At 39.4% G+C, this 27,147-nt stretch overlaps 1 protein-coding gene and 1 non-coding gene across 2 annotated transcripts in view; one reads left to right on the forward strand and one right to left on the reverse strand.

Moving 5' to 3' along the window:
* LOC124645392 (dynein axonemal heavy chain 5) overlaps positions 1–27,147 on the forward strand; it is a 74,382-nt gene that overhangs the window by 11,015 nt on the left and 36,220 nt on the right. The window contains exons 12-17 of the mRNA XM_047185193.1: positions 7,550–7,753; positions 7,839–8,112; positions 8,452–8,506; positions 9,675–9,814; positions 23,700–23,848; positions 25,328–25,463. Of these exons, the coding sequence (XP_047041149.1) occupies positions 7,550–7,753; positions 7,839–8,112; positions 8,452–8,506; positions 9,675–9,814; positions 23,700–23,848; positions 25,328–25,463 (958 nt within the window). The remainder of the gene's footprint in view (positions 1–7,549; positions 7,754–7,838; positions 8,113–8,451; positions 8,507–9,674; positions 9,815–23,699; positions 23,849–25,327; positions 25,464–27,147) is intronic.
* Trnai-uau lies at positions 24,472–24,563 on the reverse strand. Its single transcript is given in 2 exon segments — positions 24,472–24,507; positions 24,526–24,563. It is a non-coding gene; the product is annotated as a tRNA-Ile (tRNA).

Consider the following 27,147-nt stretch of genomic DNA (forward strand, 5'->3'; position numbering starts at 1 on the left):
GTATACTAGTCGAAGAACATGTCTGTGACCTTCGGCTACCGGAAGGTAGAAGTAAGCCTGGGCGAGATCCACTTGCACAGCCATTCGTCTTTCTGAAGAAACTCTAGCACCCGAAAAACATTTATTAAACTGAAGGGTTCTGTAATTATGAACTTGTTGAGAACCTTGAGATTGAGTATTGGACGGTTCTTTCCGTCGCCTTTTGGGCACAAGAAACATATTGGAAAGAAAGCTGGCAGAATTTGCAGCTATCAATAGAACTTTTTGTTTTATCATTTGGGATATGACGACATCCATCTCTTTGGACTCTCTGGTCAAATCTGGCATTGTCTATCAAAGGTGGCTTTTGGCCAATGGTATGCGATACCCAGTTATTATTTTTGACAAGAAAGGCGGAGCTCCCATTTCTTTCTATTGGTCTTGATATAATGTTAGGCAACCCGCCTGGAAAGTCATAACTTACGTGCCTTGTTGGACGCATCAAAGTCCACCTGCGGTCCTGGACGCTTTCTGTTTCCTCTGTTGGAAATGGTTCCTATTGTAATTTACTCGTGATGTCCCAAGGGAGCCATTAGAGTTTTGCGTCACACGCCATTCAGCGTGAGTGTGATTACCATTTCCCTTCGAGGGAAGGTTATAATGGCGACTCTTCGAAAGTCGATCCAAATACCCAAGACCCTGCGAGGGTAGATTGCAATGATGGTACGACCCGCAACATGCATGATTGGTACCCTGCGAGGGTCCGTGATAATGAGCCGACCCCTGCGGGGGGTGGCTAGTATACTTACTGGTCCCTGCTTTGTAATGATGCTGCTACTCGCAACATGCAAGATTGGTACCCTGCGCGGGTCCGTGATAATGAACCGACCCCTGCGGGGGGTGGCTAGTATACTTACTGGTCCCTGCTTTGTAATGATGCTGCGACTCGCAAAATGCAAGATTGGTACCCTGCGCGGGTCCGTGATAATGAACCGACCCCTGCGGGAGGTGGCTAGTATACTTACTGGCGGTCCTAGGCGGAGCGTACCAAGTCTTTCAATGCCGAAAACCATCACACGCCGTGATAATGAGCCGACCCCCATGGGGGGTGGCTAACAGACTTACTGGCAGTCCGTGGGGAGCGTACCAAGTCTTTCAAGGCCGAAAAGCTTTCTTGACACTATCAGCCCTCTTCAAGTGCGGTAGTGACCAGTCCGAACTAAGGAGATGCTTGCGAGTTGGACCGCACCTCACACCATTCTTTTTTGTCAAAAAGTTGAACGCCTTGCAGGATTGAACTAGGGCCACAGGTGCCTTAGGAACTTCGGGCTTGCTTTCTTTTCCATAGTCACGTGCACGGGCTGTGGTAGCTTTATTATTTACCGCATCTGTATTTGCTTTATAAGTCACTCATTCTGAAAACAAATTACTGAAAAAAAAAAAAATAGTACACGGAAGAAACTCGTGACAAAAAAAAAAGGGGTAGATGTACAAAATATTAACACTTGATTTCGCAAAATCGAATATCGAACGGTAAAACCGTTAACAAATTGTATAAAATATTATAAACTCACCTGTGTTCTGCGAGAGCACTGAGTTTATTTTTCAACGAAATACTACAGCGGTTGGTTAGACCAACCTTCTCGGGCGGAAAACAAGACGCCAATGACGAACTGTGGTCGCCGAGAACACTCGTCGCCTCCTGCCTGGTGGGGAGTGAAACTGGTCGGTGTGCGAGAGAGATGCAAGATATGGGGTAGAAAAGGACGGAGATAAAAGCGGAAAACACGTAGGTGCCTATCTCAAACTAGTAAGCTTCAAATAACGGTCAAGAATTTAATAATTTATTTTCAATAAACATCCTTGCAAACTGACATTTATTACATCGCTCTTGATCGCTCTAGTGCAAACATTACGCGCCTGCTTTAAACACGGAACAATTGTTTTGAATTAATCCGATGAGTCTTCTTCTTCTTCTAATCGAGTAAGCTGTAGGTTTAATCGGTAGGTGTTAGAATTTTCCCAAATCCGCCTGACGGCCTCTGACGTGGAATTGTAACGACTACTACTGAGTAGCATTGGGGGACAACAGACAATTGAAACTTAAAATTAAACAATAAACATGTCTTACAATTATTACAAAGTATGATGCAACTTAGTTCTATTTTTATAAATGTGTTACCGGCCAAACCCGATTTCAGGACAAACTAATTTTGCTTTGGCTAAACTGGTTCTTCCTATACGCGATAGGATTAACTAGTATAGCCTAGGCAAAACTAGTTTGTCCTGAGCCCGATAGGATAAAATAACATGGCCTAGTCTAAACAGTAAAAAAAATTGCCGAGTCGAAACATAAAAGCTACGAAACATTCAATTGGCCAAGGTTTTAAGAGATGCAGCTGCAACAAAAACTGTTCCCAACTTGAAACAAAATATTTCAATTAGTATGAATTTAAAAGTTTTTATTCAATAAAATACGTAGATATAAAAACTATTCGTAGAAACTTTATTGTAATAGTTGTCAAAATGAAAATATAGGTTATGTTTATGAAGACATTGCATAAATTAAAACACTATATCAATCATCTAGAAATGGACTGGAACCGACTAATTTTAATATTATTGCAAACATAAGCAATGTGAAGCAACATGAGTGGTGGTTTTTTATACGATAAACAAAAAGGGAGCAGGTACTAACCTACTATTTGTATAAACGTTATTTTTTGTAGAAGTAGATTTACAATAAGTAATCCATCTATCATTTTATGTCTGCAAACTGCTCAAAAATATAAGGTTAGGTGCATTAAAACATAATATATGAAGATATTGAACTACACATATAACAATTTCATTCAATTAAGTAATAAAACCAAATCAGGTTGAGGGTCCCTGCTTATCTAGTAGCTATAGCCTGGTTCCCACGGTGCGCGATTCTGCGGATCATCACGCACAGCCGACGTCCACGGACGGCAACGCACACGGACAGGGCTCTTCCAACGGTGCGTGTCGGTCGGTGTCGGTCTGTGCAGATCTTTTGATAACTTCATTTCAAAATGCAAAGTGAAAGAGAACGTGTCGTCGCTGCAGCAGCGGCTGTGATATTAATTAACAATTACCAAATTATGCGATCTACGAGTAGTAAAAGTAAAAAGAAACCACGGCGCTAGTGGATATCAGCATACAACAAAAGGCGTTTAACGACTTAATATGTCTTTATACACTTACATTAACATTTGAATTAGATATATTATATCTAATTTTATTTATTTTGTGTTTTGTCACACAGCAGTGGGATCACGGTAGAAAATTAACGAATGACATAAAATCCCTGTCCGCACCTTTGAAGTTACCGCCTCGCGACGGATACCGGCGCACCGCTGCAGACGTTGGCAGACGACCACAGACGAGGCCATTCCCATGGTGCGTCGTCCGTGCTGGTCGGCGTCCGTCGGCGTGCGTCTGCGATAACACGCACCGTGGGAAGCCGGTGTATCATGCCAGCTGAAAATGTTCCGAAATATTTTATCCCTGAAAATACAAATTTGGTTTTCAAAAGTTTCATCGGGATAGTTCATACGATTTCTTCAAAACGCGGGGAGTATACAGAAGTTATCTGTTTATAAAAGGCAATTGCTTATTATAGTGTGTTAAAAGGCACATTACAAGACAATTTGTTGTATTTAATTCGAACTATGCGGAAAAATAAACTTAAGAAGTGAAAAAATCAAACGTGATAAAATATGTAAATTATAGGTATGCGCCATATTCTATGAATAGCCAGAATCACTAGGCTGCCATAAATGTTTAGAGGTATTGAGGTCATATGCACTCGTTGAAGATACGAGCACACATGCAACAGGTCATTTGTTTTTGAGACGCTCGTTCATTTGGGCGGGTTTATATTATACTCTATATTATTTATTTATATGAAAGTCTTCGAGGTGTCTTGATGTTAATTGGCACGCAACTAAATGCAAGCTATGCAAGATAGGCTCATTTAATGTATACAGACTTTAGATTTATTAGATATTAAAAGTAGCTTAAAAATAAATCCAAGACAAACATTTGCCTTAACAAACTAAGGTAATTATTGACCCTGGCCGATTTCGGCCACAGCGTCTTGCACAGTAACTAAACCTGCAGTAGTCTCGACATAAGCCTCTGCAGCCCATCTGGGGATTCCGCTACAAAAAATAAGTCATCTGCATACATAATCTTAGTGATAGTCATGTGAGACACTCTTGTGCGAGCCTTAAGTCTACTTAAGTTGAAGACACCACCGCCATCGGTTCGAAAACGAATACGGACCTTCGGACAGAGTCTGCAAGGCTTTCCAAACTACAACTGCAAAGTACAGGGCAAAGAGAGTTGGAGCGAGCACGCAGCCCTGTTTCACACCGCAGCTCACTTTAAACAACTCCGAGTCTTCGCCCTGCACACTGACACAACAGCGCATGTCATCATGCAGGAGTCTTAACATTCTTATAAACTTGTTCGTGCATCCAAGTTTCGCCAGTACCACCCAGGCTTTGCGCGGTACCGAGTTGAAAGCTTTCTCCAAGTTAACAAAGCAAAGAAACAATGGTTGACTCTGCTCTCGACTCTTCTCTAGAAGTTGACGGATAGAGAAGATACGGAAGCTTCACACGTACCTCAGTTCGGCCGGAAGCCATGCCAAGGGCACAAAGCGGTTCAGTGAAATTCGTGCAAAGGTTTTGCCTGGAGAGGTCAGGGGAGAGATTCCTGGGGCTTACGCGAAATATGCACATTTAGTTGAACTATTTCATTGGCATAGGGCGCTTGTTCTTCTAAACACACAGCATACTTTTTCATGTTACATTTTGGGGGTAGACTACAAATTATTTCTATCTTTCTCACATATAATGGGAATGGTAGACGTTAGAGGGAGACATATATTTGTAGCGATATTCAATTTGTATTTTAGTCACAGGGGATGATTTGATGTTCCCCTCTCGTTCTGTCCATAACACTGCACGATGAAATAAATAGTACGTACGAAAACACTGCTTTGCTTTGCTGATATCCCAGTAAATGGAGGTCCGTTGAGAAACTTAAACGCCTTCTGTTACGTGCAAGAAAGAAAATTCAATAATATGATTTATATCTCTAGATCCTTTACGTTTTTAACTACGAATGATATCATTACTCGTAATAATATTTAATAAACCCGAAGAATTGTGAAGGCATACAATAGGCCATACTACAATTCAAATAAATGGATATACATAAGTCAACTTTTGATATTTTTTACAATTAATAGTCTTGCACGTTTTCCCTGGCTGCCGGTGGCCTAACTGTGAAGTGTGTCAGCAAGTCCAGGATAATTCCAAAGCTCTAAAATTGTTAGCTTGCAAAACTCAGTTTTGCTTTCAAAACAATTATCCACAAATTTTAATTGCGATGTTTCAATTAGGTCAACCATTGCTTTCATTGTAAAAAGATAAGTAAATCAGCCGTTCTGACTCAAGTTTATTCCTTTTCCTAAAAGCAATTTTCAAGATGTTTGTCAGAAAAACCGAACCACAGAAGGGACTTGTTTTTCGGTTGTCGTCCGATTCCTATGGTTGGTTATAGATATGTGCTTAGTTGATCTAGTCCGGAGCAATTTTTTCGCTGTACCGGAATGTACTAACAGCCCATAAATGCTAGGATGTGTTCTATTTCACATTAGTTGTACTTGTTATAGGTGTAGCTATGTGTGTTAGTTAGTACACATGCATATATTGTAAAATAGAGCTTTGTTTTAGGCAATGTGATGCAACAGGTATATTGGCTATACAATTATTATACAAATAGCAAGTGATACACTAGGAAAACATGAAATTGTCGGTATTAGTAGTTATACCAAGCTACATTTTTCATGCGTAGGTTATGCACCTGACTTATAAAGTTACAACACAGTTTCCATGACCTAATATATTATAAATATAATATAAGAAACACAACAAATCAAAACAAAATATTAAATTAAACTGTTTTATATGATGATTACCTGTTTGGACTAATAACTTCAATTTTAAACGATACCCTACATTTTTTTAGGTTCAATTACTATTATAAAGCATGTTTTTGAGATTTTTTCTAAAACTTGTTTATAACGATGTATACCAAGCATAGTTTCCAACGGGAAGCATCCTGTGAGTTTCTATTCCCTGGAATCTAGATCGTCGAAATATGCACTTTTTGCTGACTATACGGTTTTTTATCATGAATACGCATTTTCGAAATAAAATGTGTTAGACGAGCAGCAAAATAATCTTATAAGGGTTCAGTTTTTTTTCCTTTTGGGGGTACGGATAAGAATAGTAAAAATGTTTATAGCTAAATTAACACTGTTTGTATTTAAATTAAATGTGAATCGTATGGAAAGAAGATATCTATATATTTTATTAAAACATTTGGTTGTGCCTATCATCAAAGATGCAACAGGTGGCTTGACCACTACGAGGTAATGCACCAGGCATTCATAAATGCAGAGAAGTAAACTCCAACATCTATCATGGTTGTAAACAAGCGTAACACGCTAAGCGGTTATTTTAAATGTTATAAATAAAGTCGTTTATTCTATCCCAAATTACGGTTTTATTTTTGTACATTTTCAATCATTAAATACAATAAAAATGTTTTATTATATTTACGTGAACAGGTTTCTAATTTAGAAAAAAAAAACTCTCAGAAACGTATCGTTAAACAGTTATCGTGTTCATGCTGAGATGATGGAAAATTATTTTGAAAATAAATATTTCCAGAAAAACGTCCACCAGGTTAACGAATGAGACCTACACAAAGTTTATTGAAACCAAAAAACCTGACCGGCAAAGATGCAATCTCTGCCGCAATATAAATACCAATAGTAACTTGTAATAGATTCCGCACTATTTTTATCCGTGCCAGTGCAAGGGTAGCATCACAAGAAAGAGATGTTTCTAGTTTTAGTCGTCGAGCTTTATTGGTGCGTAGCATCTTTTGAAACTATAAAGGAATATTTCAGAAAGTCTGCTATCTGGAGATATATGAGTTAATTTATTTTGGAATTATGATGGAATGAATGTGTAGACGTGAGATTATTCCACAACAATTAATTTATTGTATAATACAAAGTACATAACAGTAATCTTTAAATCGATCTTATCAAAACCATGGCCTAGTAAACAAATAAGATTTTACTCGACCGCGTGGGCGGCAAGCTTAACTAAGATGCGTGGGTGACTGTGCTACGATTTGGCGTAGTAAGCGTAGCCATGACATTGCTACGTCGTAGCATCGTTGTAATCCTACGTTACATGTTCGTCAACGTAAATCTTTTATAATAAACTAGCTTCTGTCAGCGGTTTCACCCGCATCCCGTAGGAATCACGGCACGAACTCGGATAAAAAGTAGACTATAGCCTTTCTCGATAAATGGGCTATCTAACACTGAAATAATTTTTCAAATCGGTCCAGTAGTCCTTGAGATTAGCGCGTTCAAACAAACAAACAAACAAACTCTTCAGCTTTATAATATTAGTATAGATTGTATTTTAATCTTTACACTCTGTCATTGTTACAGCTATGGGATGTAGACGACTGTCTGAACAACACACTCCTGAGGATTGATGACAGTGGCTGTGTCGTAGTAAACCTCGACCATACAGTCCGGCTACTAATCAGAGAATCTGACTGTCTAGTCAAGATGGGAATTGATTTACCAATTGTTTGCCATTCTCTGTATGCTAAAAAAAATTACTTTACACTCGTCAATGATTCCTTACAAGTGGGTACCTACTAAATAAAAAAAATAATTTGCACTTTACGAGTAGGCCCGGACGTAACCCTTTTGCTTGATATTCTGCTTACAGTTTCTCCTAGAAGATTACCTCCGTACAGTGAGACGCGTTAAACTTGAGGTCCGTCCTCTCTTTCTGCCGCAAGTTGTGCGTCTGTCATCTCTTTTGCTCCCCGGCTTGAAGTACGTGTGTTGGACTAGTGACGATTGGCGAGAGTTTATCGAGCGCGCCAACGCAGCTATCAAAAGCTTTGATGTCCTGGTAACTCGGGTACACGATATATATACTAACCGTATAATATACATGCTAAGTGGAATGCAAGATGTTACTTTGATCAATTTACCTGGTGAGTAGTAAATAACACCTAGGTATTCGCCAAAAATAACCTTAAATTAGACATGATATATTTTGATTGGTTTTGGCAATGTCCTGCCTTCATTTACCTTAAAATATAAATAAATTTATTATTCTAGATTACCTGCTTCCTAAGTATTAAGATATAATAATAAGAAAATAATACCCAATGGTTAAAGGCCGCTGATATTTATCATTTTTTTAGACATGTATATTTTTGCCCATATTTGCAAAATAAAATCCTATTCTGTTCTAAAAAATAAAACAATATAAACATGCTGGTATTTTATATTATATAACGTCAAATTAAGATAACTATTGTATTTTCCAGAGGAAACTCCGTGGTCTGTAGAAGAATTCATAGAAAACGTAGAAACGGGATGTCGGTGAGTGTTAAAACGTAGAGGTAGAAACAAGTACATACGTTATATTTGTTTTCATAATTTCTCATCATGCGATTGTTTTTATTACATTGAGGTTTTCCTTCAATTAATTTTATTTATTTAAATCAAAGTCAGATAACACCGTTATTCCAGAGCTGCCTACACAGGTTGAGGACTGTTAAGTAGTTTCCATTTGTTTAAATCTAAGTTCATGTGACATATTTTTTTGAAAATATAAATTACTGAATTCTTGTATTGTTCCTTGGGTAATTTAAAATACCTACGCACCCTGACGAAGAAGATTCAATCTCGTCAACGCATCGTAATGTGTGTACATGTTATGGGAACACACTATTGCATACACAATCGGTTGCATCAGAAACTACGTTTGATTTATGTGACCCTAGTAGCATGAGTAAATTTTAAGATACGTACATCTTCATATTTATTGAGATTATTTACATTTTACTAATTACGTTTGATTTATTATTTTAAGACCGACATAATTGCACCAAGTTAAAAAAAATACGAAAAATAACAAATCAAATATTTGAAAGTTTATTATTTAAGTTTATTTATTTTACACATATTAAAAAGATTTTTTACTTTTCTATTCGCACACCTAGATCAAAAGGGGGTGTTAACTGAAATATCAAGTTTTTTTAGTTTTGTATGTTATCAAATTCTTTAAACGAATACCGAACTACTTCTAGTTGTGTACAAAAAGTATTATGCTAAATAAAGAAGTTCTACAAACCACAAGGATGGCGGAATCAATATTTTTATGAAAAAGTGTATTTTTTTTTAGTTAACCCTTTTTAGATCTAGGTGTGCTATAAGTAGGGTGGAAAATATAACACCTTTTATGCATTAAAAATAACATTAATTGCGCTGCATTAATTCCGTTGATCTTCTTGTTCTTCTTCCGAGCCTTTCCCCTACTATGTTGGGGTTGGCTTCCAATCTAACCGGATGCAGCTGTGTACCTATGTCTTACAAGTAGCGACTGCCCTACCTGACCTCGTCAACCCAGTCACTTGGGCCACCCAATACCCCTTAGTAAGACTGGTTGTCAGACTTACTGGCTTTACCCACTAGACCACCACGACTTTCTAATTCCGTTGATATTTAATTACTAAATAATTATTCATATAACGTCACCATCTTACAGAAATGCTTGCGTAGAATTAAACCGTAAGAGCCTGATGGTAGAGGAAGCAGTGGAGGAAGTCTTGGATCTGGTCAAAAAAGCAGCTCAACAAATCAAGCCAACTGAAATTAATCCCGATTTTGAGTTTCTTATAGCTGAAGGTGAGTTTAGAGTTTTGTTCTGTGTCGATAAATGTTTCTCAATCATTGTTCTTTAGAGGAGCAAGAAGAACCTCCATCACCCTCACTGTACGAAGTCTGAATCAGAGGCAGCCTAAGCTCTAGCCTGACTTTAATTCTGTAACTTTATCCGGCCTCGATACCGTCGTGGCGATCCGACCAGTATTCGACGACTGGCTCAGGAGAGGGCACGGCTCCCTGTCAATCAGGGTGACGCAGATGCTGTTGGGGCATGGGTTCTTCGGCAAGTTTCTGAGACTAGATTCCTTCCGGTTATCATCAGCAAATAAAATAATATCACAGATCTCAGACATCATAAACGGGAGATCATTTATTGTATAAGTTATGCTTATGTCCACTATTTGTTGTCTATCAGATAAGAAAGGACAAGCGTCAGAGCTTTACTACGAATTCCGTATTGATTAAGCAAAGCTCATTGTGCAGCAGAAATCAGATTCTGAATTAAAAACAAACCAGTCAAATGATCCAAATGGTCTGATCTCCCCTAGTACATGTAGCATGAATAAGCAATATCCCGTTGCCTGGAGAGGGAGCAAGACAGAGTGTACACGACTCGACGGGTATATTGTTCACTTAGTCATGGCTCAGCTGTGGTAGAAGTCGCATGTCCGTTTTTTTATTTATTTTTTCAATTTTTTTATTTAGTGGTGTAGAATTTTCCATGTATTTTATAATAGGTAGCACCAAACAGTGTCCTTTCAGGCGTAGGAATTGTTTTGTTTAATTTAATTGGAGTAAAATAATACGTTAGCTAATTCTTCTGACTTGACGTCAAGGTAATATTTAGAAACATTGTGCTGGCAAATGTAATGCTCATCTAAGCATATGCGAATTTTGTGGTTACTAATGATATTATAAATATAACTTGTTTTACACGCGCCTTGGCGAATAATGAGTCGGTACCCAAGCGGAAGGTTTTATGTTAGTTTAATCCACTAATAATTCTAAAAAATATTTAAGAATCAGCTGGCGTTGCTTTATTTATCTTTTAAAATGTCTTTGCTTTCTTTTAAATTATAGTTTAGATAACTACAAAACGATCTATTACATGGATTGGATGGTATATTGTTTCACGACGTATTTATAAATACACCGACCGTAATACCTCGATATTACAAAATATTAGAGGTATATTTGGGATAGTCGAACGAACAGACTGCAGTGTATTTTCTTCTTCGTTGCATGACTTCTACAAAGTCGTCAGTGCTAATAGTTTAAAACACGTGTAGGGTAGATACAAATCTATATAGAATATCACAGGTCTCATATTGCAAACAAATCTCCTGGCTTGTTATGTTATCCTAGTACGAGCAAAGGTAAAAAGCCTACCTATAGGTATATATTTTAGCCTGTATATATAAACGTAGCATATTTGGCTTTCATATTGGGTACGTAGCGATGTTGCCTTCTGGTAGTTTCGAAGAGGTGAATGAACGGTGAAAGGGCGCCCCAAGGAATAACTTTATTTTTTTATTTCTGGCAGGAACTCAAAACAAAGTTCATAGATCAACATTTTGGAAATAGTTCTGAATGCTTTTTTGTCTGAGTATTTAGGACACTTTAAAACTTTATCTTAACAAACACTGCACAGTAAAGAACAACCTAGTTGTTGGTGGGCTACACAACTATGGACACCGAATTCTTCCTTGACTGTTGACTATAGGCAATCTCCTATTAACTTCAGTGACCCTAGTATTTTCCATTTTATAGAAACCAATAACCTAAACTTTGTTGCTTAATTTAATTCATATTGGACTTAAAAAAATATTTTTGGCGTGACGCCTTTTGGGGTTATCGATTACAATTAACTTTTGAAATGTATTTTAACTTTTATAAATTGAATCATTTCGATTAATATGCAAATATTGAATTAAATAACGGCACAATTTATTTAAAAACATTATGGGCCACATAAAAAATCACCTTTCATGTTTTTCTGGGGTCACATTTTCTTTCAGTTTTTCTAACATATGCGTAACGTTTTTGTTATAACGGTATAAGGGTTTACTATAGATGTATTACAAACTCTTTTAAAGGAGATCATTCGAGTCTCGAACATTTTGTACCCAAAAATAAAAGTGCCGGCCAGAGTAAAAAAATAATAGATTCTCGTAGAGAATAATGCCCTGAAGATTTTTTACTATCACAAGAATCGTCTACAGTTAACCCCCAGGATACTATTGGACTTTGAAAATACAAAAAAATCCCACAATATTTGAACAGCACATTACGGCCCTAAACCAGAGGAGGCAGGCGCTGCCTTCAAGTAACTCCTGCCCAACCTGAGGGGCAAAAACGCTTTCCTTTTTTTCTTTGATGGGAAATCATCAAATGAACCCCTCCCGCTGTAGGTTAGCAGCGTGAGGGAGTATCAGACTCTTACTGACTAAAACCCATCATGTTCCTTCTTAAGCCCTTTATATCCAAGGGCCGCGGTAATGCTATCGAACAATCTCGCAGCCCCGGCAGGCCTTTGCCCTGGAGGGCCCCGCTGGGGTTTTGCTGACGCCAGAGTAAAAATATCGCAGATTATCGCCGAGAATAATATCCTGAAGATTTTTTACTATTATAAGGAACGTCTTCATTTAACCCCCAGACTGCTATTTGAGGTTAATAGTACCTAGACGATTCTTGTAATAGTAAAAAATCTTCAGGGCATTATTTTCTACGAGAATCTACTATTTTTTTACTCTAGCCGGCACTTTCAGTTTTGGGTAAGAAATGAATGATGTCCTTTATAAATGCCTGGTACGTCCGTCAACGAATTATCGAACTGGGTTTTAACCACCGCTGCAGTGAGATCTTCGATACCGTAGCTGTTAACGGATGTACCTCTCGTAGTGACCCATACAAAACTGGCCGCCTTGCTTACCTACGATATGTAGATACAAGGCTTTTTAATTAGTCCTTCTTATTTATTCTGACAGTTTCAAACGATTTTTTGATAAAGGTCATACTTACCTAACATACTTTACGTACTATTACTACTACTTTACATACTTTACGTCTGTAAATACAGCTTACTTTAGGTGAAATAAATAGACTATAGAAGTATACGTCAAGAATGATATTGTATATTGTACCTATATTCTGGCAAATAAATAAAGGACCATGAGTCAAATTGGGCTCATTGTCCAACAGAGTTATAGCATACGCCGTTGTGAAGGTTTTTGTTTGTACTAAAATTGTTACTATGGGCACTACCTTCAATTCCATGGCAAAAAAAAGATATGCACCTAAATAGGTTTACATATTACGTAGGTATACATTCTGGTTAACAGAAACGAAATGGGTCGAGATGCCATCGCTCAGTATTACTGCTCGTGTCTAACAGGTAGACGCTCAGTAGGAAGTTGTGCTCATATCATTTCAATAATATGGTATCTAGGGTGAGGCAGGCACTCACAATTTAATCCACCGCCAGGATATTTAGACGACATTATTATTGATATTGATTGAAATGTTAACAAAAATAATTTTAACTGTTAGAAGCTGTTTTATTTTTTATGTATACATTAAACCTGGAATTAAAACTAGTTAAAGGTGTTCAATAACAAAACCTACACTGCCATAACAGCACTACTTTTTGCAGAATATTAGTTTATTTATGGTCGGAGAAAAATATTTATAACAAAATAACCCCATGGATTCTTCGCAAAAATGCGTTTAAATCTTTATATTTAGTGCTTTACAAGTATATTCAAAGTGGTCTCATCTCTGTTGGTGGGTGAGCCCAGGCTTCATACATTTTTGCCCATGGTCCTTTCATTTCATTAAAAAAAAAAATGACCAGCCTTTCATAATATTAAAAAAAAAAATGGTAAGGAGGTTTAGGACACAAGTCATGATCGTCGGCCTAGCCTTTTACTAATTATGTTGGGGTCGGCTTCCAGTCTAATTGGAGGCAGCATAAAACACTGGTGAGTACCAGTGTACGAGGAGTGACTGCCTATCTGACCGTCAACCCAGTTACCCGGACAACCTGATACATCTAGGTAAGACTGGTTGTCAGACTTACTGGCTTCTGAATACACGTAACAACTGCCAAAGATGTTCAAATGACAGTTTATTGTGCCCTCCGAAACACAGTCATTGGTTTTCAAGATGTACTTAAAACTTAGAAAGGTTGCATCGGTACTTCAGAGGTTTGGGACACAAATATTTATAATATAAAACCTTCATTGAGTCATTGCGCCGCATTTACAATCGATTACTGTCGGTCGGTTGCAATACGTAATTCAATTATTTCGGAGGAAAAACCTGCTTACCCTGACATCGTTTATTTGTCTGTTTGTTTGTAATGGATAAACTCAAAAACTACTAGACAGATTTTAAAAATTCGTTCATTACTAGAAAGCTACATTATGTGCAAGTAACATAGGCTTTATTTTATCCCGGTACGGGCAGTAATTCTCACGGGACGCGAGTGAAACCGCGGGGAAAACGGCTAGTTAACTATAAATAGATTTGAAGGCATGGCAGGGACATAACGTAAAACTTTTTCATTGTGAAATGCAACACACGAAAGAATGAATACTATTCCCCCTCCCACTTTATTTCATGAAGTGACGGCAGTTTCCCGCCCACAATGCAGTGCTGTATTCTACCCCCTACTCCTTTTACGAATGTGTGCACTATAAAAGCATGATATACTGTAGTTGTAGGTGTTGGATAGACTACCTAGTGTTTATTATTTCCTAGTACGGTAAATGCGACCAATGCACTTAAGATGCAATGGAACGTTGCACCTTGTCTTCCAATGCTGCTTCTGCGTCAACTTTGGAGACGTATTTCTACAATTTCATTTTTATTTATTTAGAAGATTTCATTTTTGTTATAAAATATACAATATAATAAAAACATTTACGATTGATTAAAATATATTCTTCAGCCCGACTTGAAACGAAAGATATAGAAGAAGCTTGTGTTTTAAGAAAGACTCCTTATTTGATGGAAAGTTGAGAATCGGGAAACGTCAAGTGATTTTATATTCCGTTATAATAAATCTCTGTGAATTTCAATGTTTTCCCAAAATCGATTCTATAGCTTAAACAAATTACTTATGTATTTCTTCAGAATGAGGGGTGTTTTAAGTATTTGCATAATTTCGAGTAAATACCTAAATGTTATGAGACATAGTCGTATTATATGCACCGTACAAAATTTTTGGTCTATGTAGGTATTATAATGATCACTTTGAGCATGGCTTATAATAATTCCTAAAACATTTGGAGAATATGTCAAAAGCTCAGTGGTGGTTGGCTTCAGGTGAGGCGAAGCGAAGTACCAAATTCGTAGTTTTTTCTTAGGTTTATAAAGAATCCCCACTTCCGTATCCAAAATTTTATAAAATCAAATTTTGACAAATACAAACTTAATTTCATAAATAAACTCTTTCACTACAAGACTTTAATAGCATGTTAAAAATATAATTAACTAAAGAAAGAAATTGATGACAGGTTAAGAAATGCATCTAGTTAAGTCGGACTTCAAGATGCACGATGCGATGTTAAATAATGGACTCGTCCGATCAACTATTTTCTGTTTATGATCTCCCAGTGCATTCCCACTGTTAAATAACTACAGTTTGCTACGGCTTCCTGACTATGATACCTGTTAGACCACGTCAGACTTCAATAAAGCGCTAGATGCACTATTCAAATCATGGACTCGCCCTAACAGCTGCTTCTTGTTTATGATCTCCTAGTGCATTCCCACTGTTAACACTGCTAAATAACTATAGTTTACTACAGCTCCCAGACTACGGTGCCCGTATGATCACGTGGTCAGGCGTCAATATAGTGCAATGTACAAACGATCCCGATGTTGCTAGTGTGGTAGTGTGAACTGAAGCCACGCCCCTAGCAATTCTGCAGTTGTAGTAGTAAAACACATTCTAGCTCTTATGCTCCCCTGATGTTATAAACTAATGTATTCAATAGCTATAGCTAAATATTGCAAATAACTCTCCGTTACCATGGTAACACAGTTCTCCTATTTGTTAACAACAACGGCAAAGTACCAGTAATCATGACCTCTGGTTTTAAAGGGATTGTATGCGTTTGACAGGCCAAGGAATATCTCCTGGGGTAACCAGGGATTTTTTTTTTGCGAAAATTAAAATTTAAAAAATTAAATTATAACTTTTGAGTCCTCGCACCAATCAGGGTTGTAGGCATCCAGGTCATCCCGCCATCTCTTTCGGGGCCTACCCCGCCTGCGATGGCCATCCTATGGTAGCCACTGGGTGACAATGTTAGCCCATCTGTGTGGAGGCAAAATGGGGAGGCCTTTGCCCAGCAGTGGGACAGTATTTATTTATTTATTTATTTATTTAAAATACTTTTTGCACATTGTACAACGGCGGACTTAACATCATCATCAGCCTATCGCAGTCCACTGCTGGACATAGGCCTCTCCAAGTGCACGCCACTGAGATCGATTTTCGGCTTCTCGCATCCAGCTCCTGCCAGCCGTCTTGCGCAAGTCATCACTCCACCGTGCCTGAGGACGTCCTACACTACGTTTGCCGAGGCGCGGTCTCCACTCTAGAACTCGTTTACCCCAACGGTTATCGGTTCTTCGGCTAATATGGCCAGCCCACTGCCACTTCAGCTTGCTGATTCGATAGGCTATGTCGATGACCTTGGTTCTCTGACGGATTACCTCATTTCTGATGCGATCCCTCAGAGAAACGCCGAGCATAGCCCTTTCCATAGCCCGCTGAGCGACTTTAAACTTGTGGACCAGCCGTACCGTCAGTGTCCACGTTTCGGCTCCGTAAGTCATGACAGGTAGGACGCACTGATTAAAGACTTTTGTCTTTAGGCACTGTGGGATCGACGATGTTAGGACTCGACGTAGCTTCCCAAATGCAGCCCAACCCAACTGAATTCTCCTATTCACCTCGTCCTCAAAGTTGTTTCTACCTAACTGCAATGTCTGCCCGAGGTATACATATTTCCGAACAACTTCGAGAACGGCGCCGTGTATCGCAATCGGTTCCGGTAGAACATGTTCATTGAACATGACCTTGGTTTTGTCCAAGTTCATCCGTAGGCCGATGCGTAGAGAAGATTCAGCCAGGTCGTTCAGCATCTGTTGTAGGTCCTGCAGCGTTTCCGCCATGATGACGATATCGTCAGCAAATCGCAAGTGAGAGATGTGTTCGCCATTGATGTTGATGCCGCGTCCTTTCCAGTTCAGCGTTTTGAACATATCCTCCATTGCATTAGTGAACAGTTTCGGGGAAATAACATCCCCTTGTCTCACTCCTCGATGCAACGGTATGGGCCTTGTTTGCTGATTCTGTACTTGGACGGACATTGTAGCGGCTTCATAGAGACATCTCATCACTTGGATGTATCGCCAATCTACTTGACAACGCTGCAGGGACTCCAGAACAGACCAGATTTCAACCGAATCAAAGGCCTTCTCATAGTCCACAAATGCTAGACACAGGGGCTGATTATACTCTTCGGTCTTCTGTATAATCTGCCGCACTGTGTGGATGTGGTCTATGGTGCCGTATCCGCTCCGAAACCCAGCCTGCTCCGGTGGTTGGAATTCGTCGAGTCTTCGCGCAAGTCGGTTCGTGATCACTCTTGAGAACAGCTTATATACGTGGCTTAGGAGGGAAATGGGTCGATAGTTCTTCAACTGGGTTTTGTCTCCCTTTTTGAAGAACAGGACGACAACACTCCTACTCCACGCCTCTGGAGTTCTCCCTTCAAACAGGACGGCATTAAAAAGCTTCTGGAGCTCCCCCAGTACGGGCTTACCTCCTGCTTTTAAAAGCTCTGTTGTAATGCCATCCTCGCCAGGGGCTTTTCCATTTTTGAGCTGTCTCAGAGCGATCTCGATTTCGCCACTGCTGACTTCTGGCAGGTCTTCGGTGAAATGGCGTGTTAATGTGGCTCTAGAATCCTCATTTCCGGGATCAGGTCGAGATGCATGCGATGCGTATAACCGGCCATAGAAATTTTCCACTTCCGAAAGGACTGCCGGCACCGAAGAAACGACTTCTCCATTTGTTGTGGTCAGCTTCGTCAAGTGGCTTCTTCCAAGAGATTGTACGAACACCTTTGACCCCCGATTCAGCTCAATTGCTCTTTCAATGTCAAGAGTATTGGAGCACCGGAGGTCGCGTCGTACGTGCTTGTTGATCTCTTGGTTTAGAGCCCGCTTAGCTGACGAAGTGACAGGCGGGTTTTCACGTCGTTTCTTCATAAGCCCTAATGTCTCTTCCGAAAGCTTTGATTTCTTGCCCTTACGCTGCATGTTACAGAATCTCGAACCTTCCTCCCTGAGGATCCGAACCACATATTCGTGGTTCTGGGTAACGTCTGTTGTGGTTTCCACGGCGGCAAATCGGTTCTCCAGATTTGACTGGAACGTTTCAGATCCTGTCATGGTTTGGAGCAGTGTTGGTCGGAGCCTGGCCTTCATCAGACGGAAACGTTCGGCCTTGAAGTTGATATTCAGAGAGCCTCGGACAAGTCGGTGATCGCTGCCGGTATTAAACCTATTGATCACGGAGACGTCTCTGAATATGTGCTTCTTGTTCGTCATGATGAAGTCAATCTCATTTTTAGTCATAGTGTCGGGGCTTTGCCACGTCCACTTCCTTTGGGGCTGCTTTTTGAAAAAGGAGTTCATCAAAAAGAGCCCCTCGCGTTCAAGGAAGTTGACGAGCATTTGCCCCCTATGATTCCTGCTTCCAAATCCATGGGATCCTACTGCCGATTCGCCGCAAATCTGTACTCCCACTTTAGCGTTAAAGTCCCCCATGACAACGGTGTAATGGGTCTTTGTAGTGAAGTGGAGGGCCCTTGATATATCATCAAACATATCCTCCACTTCATCGTCTGAATGTGTCGAGGTCGGTGCGTACACTTGCACTACCTTGAGGCTATACCTGTCGGTGAGCTTTATGATAAGGTACGCTACCCTGTTCGACACACTAGACACCTCCACAACGTTATCAGCTAGGGACTTATTAACCAGAAACCCAACGCCACCTTGGGATTGTTGGTCTCCCTCTCGGAAGTACATTAGGTGACCTGATTCGAGGGTTATGGTGTCCTCCCCCTCTCTTCGAACTTCACATAACCCTAATATGTGCCACCTAATCTTCCCAAGTTCCACCTCGAGTTGCGCCAGATGCGAGTCAAGCCGTAGCGTGCGGCCGTTGTACGTCGCAAGAGTCAGTTGTGTTTGGTGGCCTCCCGTAACCCGGAGATTCTTCGCACCCCCTGTCCCACCGTAACCACGGTCGCCACCGTGACCGGGAATAGCGGGACTGCCGGGAACTAGGGGCCGTGGCTTTTTTGTTCTGCACATTAGAGGAATATAGCCTACTGCTATCACGCTGGCCAGACGGGTTGATAGAGGGTTTTTTTCCGAGTTTTCCTTCTCTCGCACTGGTGTTCGGTGCAATTTTCTCCATTAGTCGACTTCTACGACACCCACTGGAAGAAGGGGGTAGCGACATGTGTATTCTTAAGCCGTCGCTACACGGCAACTTAACGCCTTAGGCGTTCTCTGCCAGTCTACCTTAGGGTGGTGGTGAAATAGAAGTGGTAGGTGCAACACAATTTGAGCATCAGTGGAAGATAATAAAAATATATATTTATGCATATATAAATATAATATATATATATATATATATACAGGGTTACTGGTAAGTAGACCGCATCCTTTCATGAGGTGATAGTATAGGTCAATACGGACAAATTTGACCATGGGATACACTGGGCAAAAGTTAACCCGTTTGAAGATAATCGAATTTCAAGATCTTTTCTTTACAAGTCATCTAGGTACACGTATGAATTTTTATTATTAGTTAAAAGTCTCGTTTTTACGGATTTTTGTGTATTTTGTGCCTTTTTGGATAGCTAGATAAATGTTGATGTTTTTTAAGTATTCTGCACAAAAAAATGAATAGTAATATTTTTGAAAATATAGCTACTAAAAAAGTAATTGCTGTTCGCTATAATTTCCTCTGTGATTTGTATAGTTTATGGTTTGTTATTATGAAGTGATTCATCTTCTATTCAAAAACACACAAAAATCCACAAAAACGAGACTTTTGACTAATAATGAAAATTTATACGTGTACCTAGACGACTGATCTTGAAATTCGATTATCTTGAAACGGGTTAACTTTTGCCCAGTGTATCCCATGGTCCAATTTGTCCGTATTGACCTATACTATCACCTCCTGAAAGGATGCGGTCTACTTACCAGTAACCCTGTATATATAACTATATATATGTACAACTGTATCCAGGAGAATGTAGGAGAAGATGGTAAGAAAAATGAACTACTGTAATGATTCGGCCAACTTGCCATGGATGTGATTTCGCAGTTTCATTTTAAAAGTGTGTCGACTATTTACCATCCTGACCTCCAGAGGTAGCTCATTCCAAAGAAGAATAGATTTCACAAAGAAGGAAGAGTGAATAATGTCTGAACGGTGAGCAGGGCAGTGAAGAAGACGATTATTAGAGGAGCGGAGATTTTTGTTATGCTGAGAACACACATACTGAAAGTGAGAAGTTAAATAGGAAGGTGAAGACGGGGTATAAAGTATAGAAAAAAGAGTAGTTAATGCCCTCATCACACGTCGTTGTCTTATCGGTAGCCATTTAAGTTGCGCTCGATACGCTGACACATGATCGTACTTGCGAAGATTAAAAACGAATCGAATGCAATTGTTGAGAAGCCGGTCGAGTTTATTGAGCAGATCTGCATTCAGGTCATAGTAGCAAACATCACCATAGTCGATTATAGGAAAGATTAAGGTTTGCATAAGCATTGCTTTTACATGGAACGGGAGCAAGTTTTTGAAGCGATAAAGAAACCGCAGTGTACTAGTGATTTTTTGGCTGACAGCTGCAACTTGTGCTTGCCAATTGAGTGAAGAGTCAAGATGAAGGCCCAAATTCTTCACTGAGCAGCTAAACGGTATATTTATCCCGTCAAATACCAAAGTTGGTAACCCAAGTGCGTCTACTTTACCTAAATTTCTTGAGCTACCAATGATAATAGCTTGGCATTTAACAGGATTGACTGCCACTCCGAACCTGTCAGACCAACTTTTGACTACCTCCAAGTCTTTGTTAATTTTAACAAGCACAGCTGCCAACTCATTCACTTTTGTGTGACGATACAACTGCAAGTCATCGGCATAGAGATGATACGAACACTGAAGCTCAGGAGTAAGGAAATTTATAAATATGGAGAATAACAGAGGTGAGAGTATGCCGCCTTGAGGAACGCCAGCATTCAAAGAACACCACGCAGATGAATCCTCATCCACCCGAACCGACTGCTGGCGATCATGAAGATAAGAGGAAAACCAGTCTGACGCCTTAGAAGAGACCATAAGATGTGATAGAATAGATAAAAGGATGTCGTGACTGACAGTATTGAACGCATTTGAAAAATCCACGAGTACCAACACTGTGAGATTAGCGTCTTCCATAGCAAATCTAATATCGCCAGTCACTTTGAGGAGGGCAGAAGAAGTGCTGTGGCCCGGCCTAAATCCGGATTGGAAAGGGCTCAGTAGCTCATTGCCGTAGATAAAACGAGCAAATTGCTTATGAGCACAAGCCTCAAGCACTTTGGATAAGAAAGGTAGGATAGAAATTGGACGAAAGTGACTGGGGAGGGTAGGGCTGGAAATTTTGGGAAGAGGACAGTACGGGCTAAGAAAAAAAATTAACAAAAAATACTTTTTTGCAAATAGGGAAAAACCTATAATTTTACATGTAACAAGATAAGTATTATGCATAAGCTGTTTACACCAGTTTCCCCTGGGGAATCTTATTCGGGGATAGTCTAGCTTCCCAACAGTATAAAAATCAGTTTAGTAGTTTCGTAGCCTTAAGGATTCTAACCTAACACACAATCATTCCTCTTTATTATAGTAGTACCTATAGATTAAAGCTACTCTAAAACACTGGCACATAATGTTGTGCTAATGCTAGCCATACACGCTACCGTCTACCAGAGACCGGAATGTGTGTGGGAATAGACCTGTGCAGTATTTTGAACGCTACCATTGTTCGGTTGACCTGCGCAGGTATCTGCACAGATTACCTCTCCGGTAGACCGTAGCGTGTATGGATTTGGGGGTCAATAAGGTGCTTTGGGAGTCATTAAGATTGTCAAAGCTCGACGAATTACCCACCTACTGACGAACATGGTTATTATAAGAAGGTGCGTTTAAAAATCACAGATAAAATTGCTCAAAATTGTTAGAACTTTCATAGTCATTGTTAGATAGACGGACGATTATAAAACAAGCATCTCATAAGATGAGAAACTTTTTAAAAAGGTACTTTCCAATAGACCTGAATGTAAATGACAACACAAATCATCTTTCCCAGTAAAAATCTGTACTAATATTATAAAGCTGAAGAGTTTGTTTGTTTATTTGTTTGCTTGCTTGAACGCGCTAATCTCAGGAACTACTGGTCCGGTCCGATTTTTAAAAAATTCTTTCAGTGTTAGATAGCCCATTTATCGAGGAAGGCTATAGGCTATATATTATCAGGCTAAGACCAAAAGGTGCGGAGCACCAATGAAGAATCTTTCAAAACCGGGGGATATTTTCCGGGGAGAGAAAATTCCCCTTTAAAAGTTATAAAAAAAAGTCCACGACAGCATTTATGTCTATCCTTTAAGGTTAGCTCACTATAACCTTTTCTATGCGAAGGTGTTTTTACAAATATGATATTAATCCTTATCCAAATAAATACATTATTCATAACAATATTTAATTTAGAACAAAATTGCCCTTTACATCATTCGATTTAAATGAGTATTTTAGGAATTATTGCAATTTTAAAATAACAACTCAGCAAAAGAATGATCGAGTAGGTACTGCGCGCACGATGTGCACAGCCTAGGACCACTGAACCGATTTGGAAAATTCTCTCATGTTCGGAAGCTACACTATCCCCGTGTAACATCGGCTTTATTTTACCCGGGTACGGGAATGCGTTCCCACGGGACGCGAGTAAAACCGGGTAGAACGGGTAAAAGCGAAATACTACTCACGGATTAATTACGAAATGTCAGAAACTAAACTCCTACAAACTTGAAGGGAGGTAAGTTCTTTATAGAGTAAAGACATGAGTTAAGGAGGGATTTTACGATTTTTTTGTACTGCTTAGGGGATTAAACGGGGTTTGGTAGTTCGCATGGAAGTCCTGTTTTAGAAGTGAGGGTCTTACAATTTGGCACTTAGAACACTAATGGTAAAAAAAAATTGTACGCGGACGAAGTCGCGGGCGACCGCTAGTTTATAATATTAGTAGGGATAGCAAATCGAAAACCACTTAAAAATATGGAATACTATATAACCTATCAAATCGTTTGCACGCAAAATTGGTGGACTCTGGAGATGTTATTAATTAATTGTTAATTCATGAAAAGGCATAAACAGAAATAATGGTAATTTTAAAGAACAATGTCAGACGTCCATAGTAACTTAGGCTCAATAAAAATATTTCATGTACAGTGAAAATTCTTACAGTTTTTTGTGTAGTATAATGCCAGAAGCTTTTCTATCTTTTCCACTTTTGCATTGAACTTCTCAAAACCAAATTATTCCAAATTATTCAAACGAAAAACCTGAACTCGATAAACAAAATAATTACTTATTAACATGATTATTTTTTTGGAAAAGTTCTAGATAACAATTAAATATTTTATAAGAAGTTAGTATTTTATATGTAAATTGTTGTAGTAAAGAACTTTGTGTCCGTGAGAATTCAGTTTTAAAAGTTGATTGGGTGGGCCGAAAGCTGACATTGTTCTTTCCTAATTTTAGATGACAGTCAAGCGGGCAGCGGAGCTACGTCAACTGTCAATGATTCAACGTCGAGTGGTCAGCAGGACTGGTCTGCGGTATGGGAGTGTTTTGAGAGTCCCCATAGACTATTGTCTATGCCAGCTGGAGGACTGTCGAAGAGTATGCAGGTATTATTATCTATAGCTGGCTAACCTCCGAACTAAAGTAGGTACCTATTTTAATGGTTTATTTTTGTCAATTTGATATTTAAATGTGGACTTGTTTATGATCACATAAAAATATAACAAAGATATTCTAATAAGTAGGTAAGTATATTATGTCATATTTTGTACCCACAATCAAGTAAAGTATTTTTTTTATACACACACCTTTATACTTAAACACATCATCATCATCATCCTCCTGCCCTTATCCCAATTTCATTTGGGGTCAACGCAGCATGTTTTTTCCTTCATCGTCATCTCACAAGTAACACACCTATATAAACACACAATCAGATAAATGTTATGAGGAAGCTGATGACCATGAATGTTTTCTATGAAATGAAGATGGATGGATTGTATGAAAGTCGTCATTCATGGCTAGAAATGATGTTACTTGTGAGATGACGGTTGAGAAAAGAGTATGAAAGAATGAAACTTGCTGTGCCGACCCCAAATCAAATTGGGATAAGGGCAGGAGGATGATGATGATGACGATGATTAGGTGAAAAGGTACCACCAACATCAACAACCTACTAACCTAATCATACATTCTTGCTAACTTATTAAAATGATGTAGTCCAAAAAGTTGCTCCAGGCGAGGCTCGAACTCGCAACCCCGGCATCACTCACGCGAACTGTCTTATAAGTACCGTGCGCTAACCAATTGCGCCACTGGAGCACTGGGTGCATCACCATTATTATACCTATGCCTTGTCAACTATTGTGGCCTATTTGCCGACTGAGCAATATAGGAGTTTGGAGTGTTGTACAAACATGCAGAAATTCCAAAAATACTAGAAATGGACTCTGTTGATTATCCTTTAGGACTTCGGCAATATTTTTTTCAATAAGTATGGTCTATGTACAAAAATTTTTTCCTTTCATATTCTTATTCTTTATTGCCCACTTGACAACAAATATATAAAAATAATACAGACAGTTTATGTACAATGGCGAGCTTAAGCCAGAATTGGGTTCTCTTACAGCCAATCTTAAAGCCATAGAGAGATTCGATAGTTCATTACATAGTAGATATTCATTACACGTAAGATAGATAGTACCGAACCACCGTGAAAATCACATTCCTCAAAATCTCTAAGTTCTTTATGAGAGCCTAGTGCTTCAAATATTGCTAGACCTGGCCGGATCAATACTGTTTCCCCAAGCACGTGGCACGCCATCGCGTTGTCATGGCAACGCTGCAACTCAAGACAGTGCAGAAAACTTTCGATTTTAATTCGAATTATATTCAAAGATGACAATACTTAGGACTTAATGTCTGTTGATGATTGTTGGGCTTGTACCTAATTTTGTCTAAAAAAAAAAGAATACGAAAAAAATATGTGTGTGCATATAATAATAGTTTTACATATTTATTTGTTATGCATTACTGTTGCAATATTTAATGAGTCAACCCATTCTTATATTACTTTGATTTTCAAGGAAATGGTGAAAAATGCAGTGAGTGAGATGCGACGTTACTACAGTAGAAAAGTTGTCGATGTCCTCATCAAAGTTACTAGAAAGACTCTGGATGTTATTATCAAACAATTCACCACAGACATAAATGCAGTTGAAGGTAAACTTTATTTTAATTCTAAAGTAACCTGTTATCTACTTATATAAAATAAATGATATTCTTGTTCTTAGAACTTCTTATATTTATTTCACAAAATTTTTACAATGAATTTTCATTTATAAAAAAATGGCTGATGCTCTTGTTCTTCCAAACCAACATACACATAATATTACATGCTTTGAGTTTCTTTAGTAAAATACAGGCAGTTAGAAATCCGCCGAAAAGCTGCTTCGTGTTGCTACGAAAAAACAAAATATGGAAGTTTGCGATGGGTTCTGAACCGACGGCTTACTACAATTGTTCAAGTATTTAGTAAAGATACTTCACAGCATTATATCGTCTCGAGTTATCGTCTCGAGTCTCTCATTAATCTAATAAAATCGAAGAAAAATCCGCAGGACTCATTTTCGGCGTTGATTGCACGTGGATAAAATCAATAAGCCAATAACAGGCAAAGGATTCTCGACTTAACACAAATGCATAAAGAGATTAGTTTGCAAAACCATTGCATTTTGAATGATAAACTTTTAATATACTAGCTTTTCAAGATGATGGGCTCCTGGTACCATGCATCGTATTTGAGCTAACTTCACAAGTCCACGCATGCGCATTGACGAGAAAAGCACGTGGGCCTCGATGTCGCCACGTGGCACCTCTGCTAAGAAATCTCTTATCAAATACGCTAGTTTTTTGCTGTCGGGGTAAAGCTGACATGACTGAATGACAACCATTTAATTGTACAAAACGATTTTAAAATAATTAGAATAGGTAGGGATTACTTTATTACCTGAAAACTGTCAGCGTGTAGTTCGCGGGGCAAAAAGATATGACGTTTCAACGCGCATGTCATTAAATAACACTGTGATGAATGCTATATACCAACTTCCTTGATACTCATGTATTCCTAGTAAGTCGCTGGCTTGTATTTCGTAGAGGGGACCGGACATGCGCATTGCAATGCATTGAACTCAGGGGGCACGGTTTATTATTCTGTCAATTTTACCGCCCTCGACTTAGCACCGCCTGTTTACTATTACAACGCATTTGGAATGAACACATACTAGTTCTAGCACATAAATCATTTTCATTTCATATCTCATAATACCATTGTAAAGTACTTAACTATATACTGCATGCGCAGATACGGAGTTAGACTCGCGGTAGCACAATACCATTTCAAGGTATTCTTGGTTGGAATACCGAGTTGGTTGGAATAAGTTACTTCCGAGCGGGCGGGCGGCGGGTCGCGACTAGCGAGCGGTCGCGGGCGGTCGGCTGGCGCGTGCGACGAACGGGATACTGCGGGTGAGGGTGGGGGCGCGCAGGGCTGCGGCTAGACAGACTGTCGTCAACGCGCAGCCCCGCGCGCCCCCCACCCTCACCCGCACTACCCCGTTCGTCGCATGCGCCAGCGCCAGGCTGGCGGGGCTGCGCGTTGTCGACAGTCTGTCTAGCCGCCGCGCGCCGGCGCCGTCTGATAAGTATGGCAACAGCGTATGAAAGGCGCCGCCGCGCTTTTTAGGGTTCCGTAGCCAAAATGGCAAAAACGGAACCCTTATAGTTTCGTCATGTCCGTCTGTCCGTCTGTCCGTCTGTCACAGCCGATTTACTCGGAAACTATAAGTACTACAGTGATGAAATTTGATGGGAATATGTGTTGTATGAACCGCTACAAAAATATGAC

The sequence above is a fragment of the Helicoverpa zea genome, chromosome 31 (genome assembly GCF_022581195.2).
Source record: "Helicoverpa zea isolate HzStark_Cry1AcR chromosome 31, ilHelZeax1.1, whole genome shotgun sequence".
Lineage (NCBI taxonomy): Eukaryota > Metazoa > Arthropoda > Insecta > Lepidoptera > Noctuidae > Helicoverpa > Helicoverpa zea.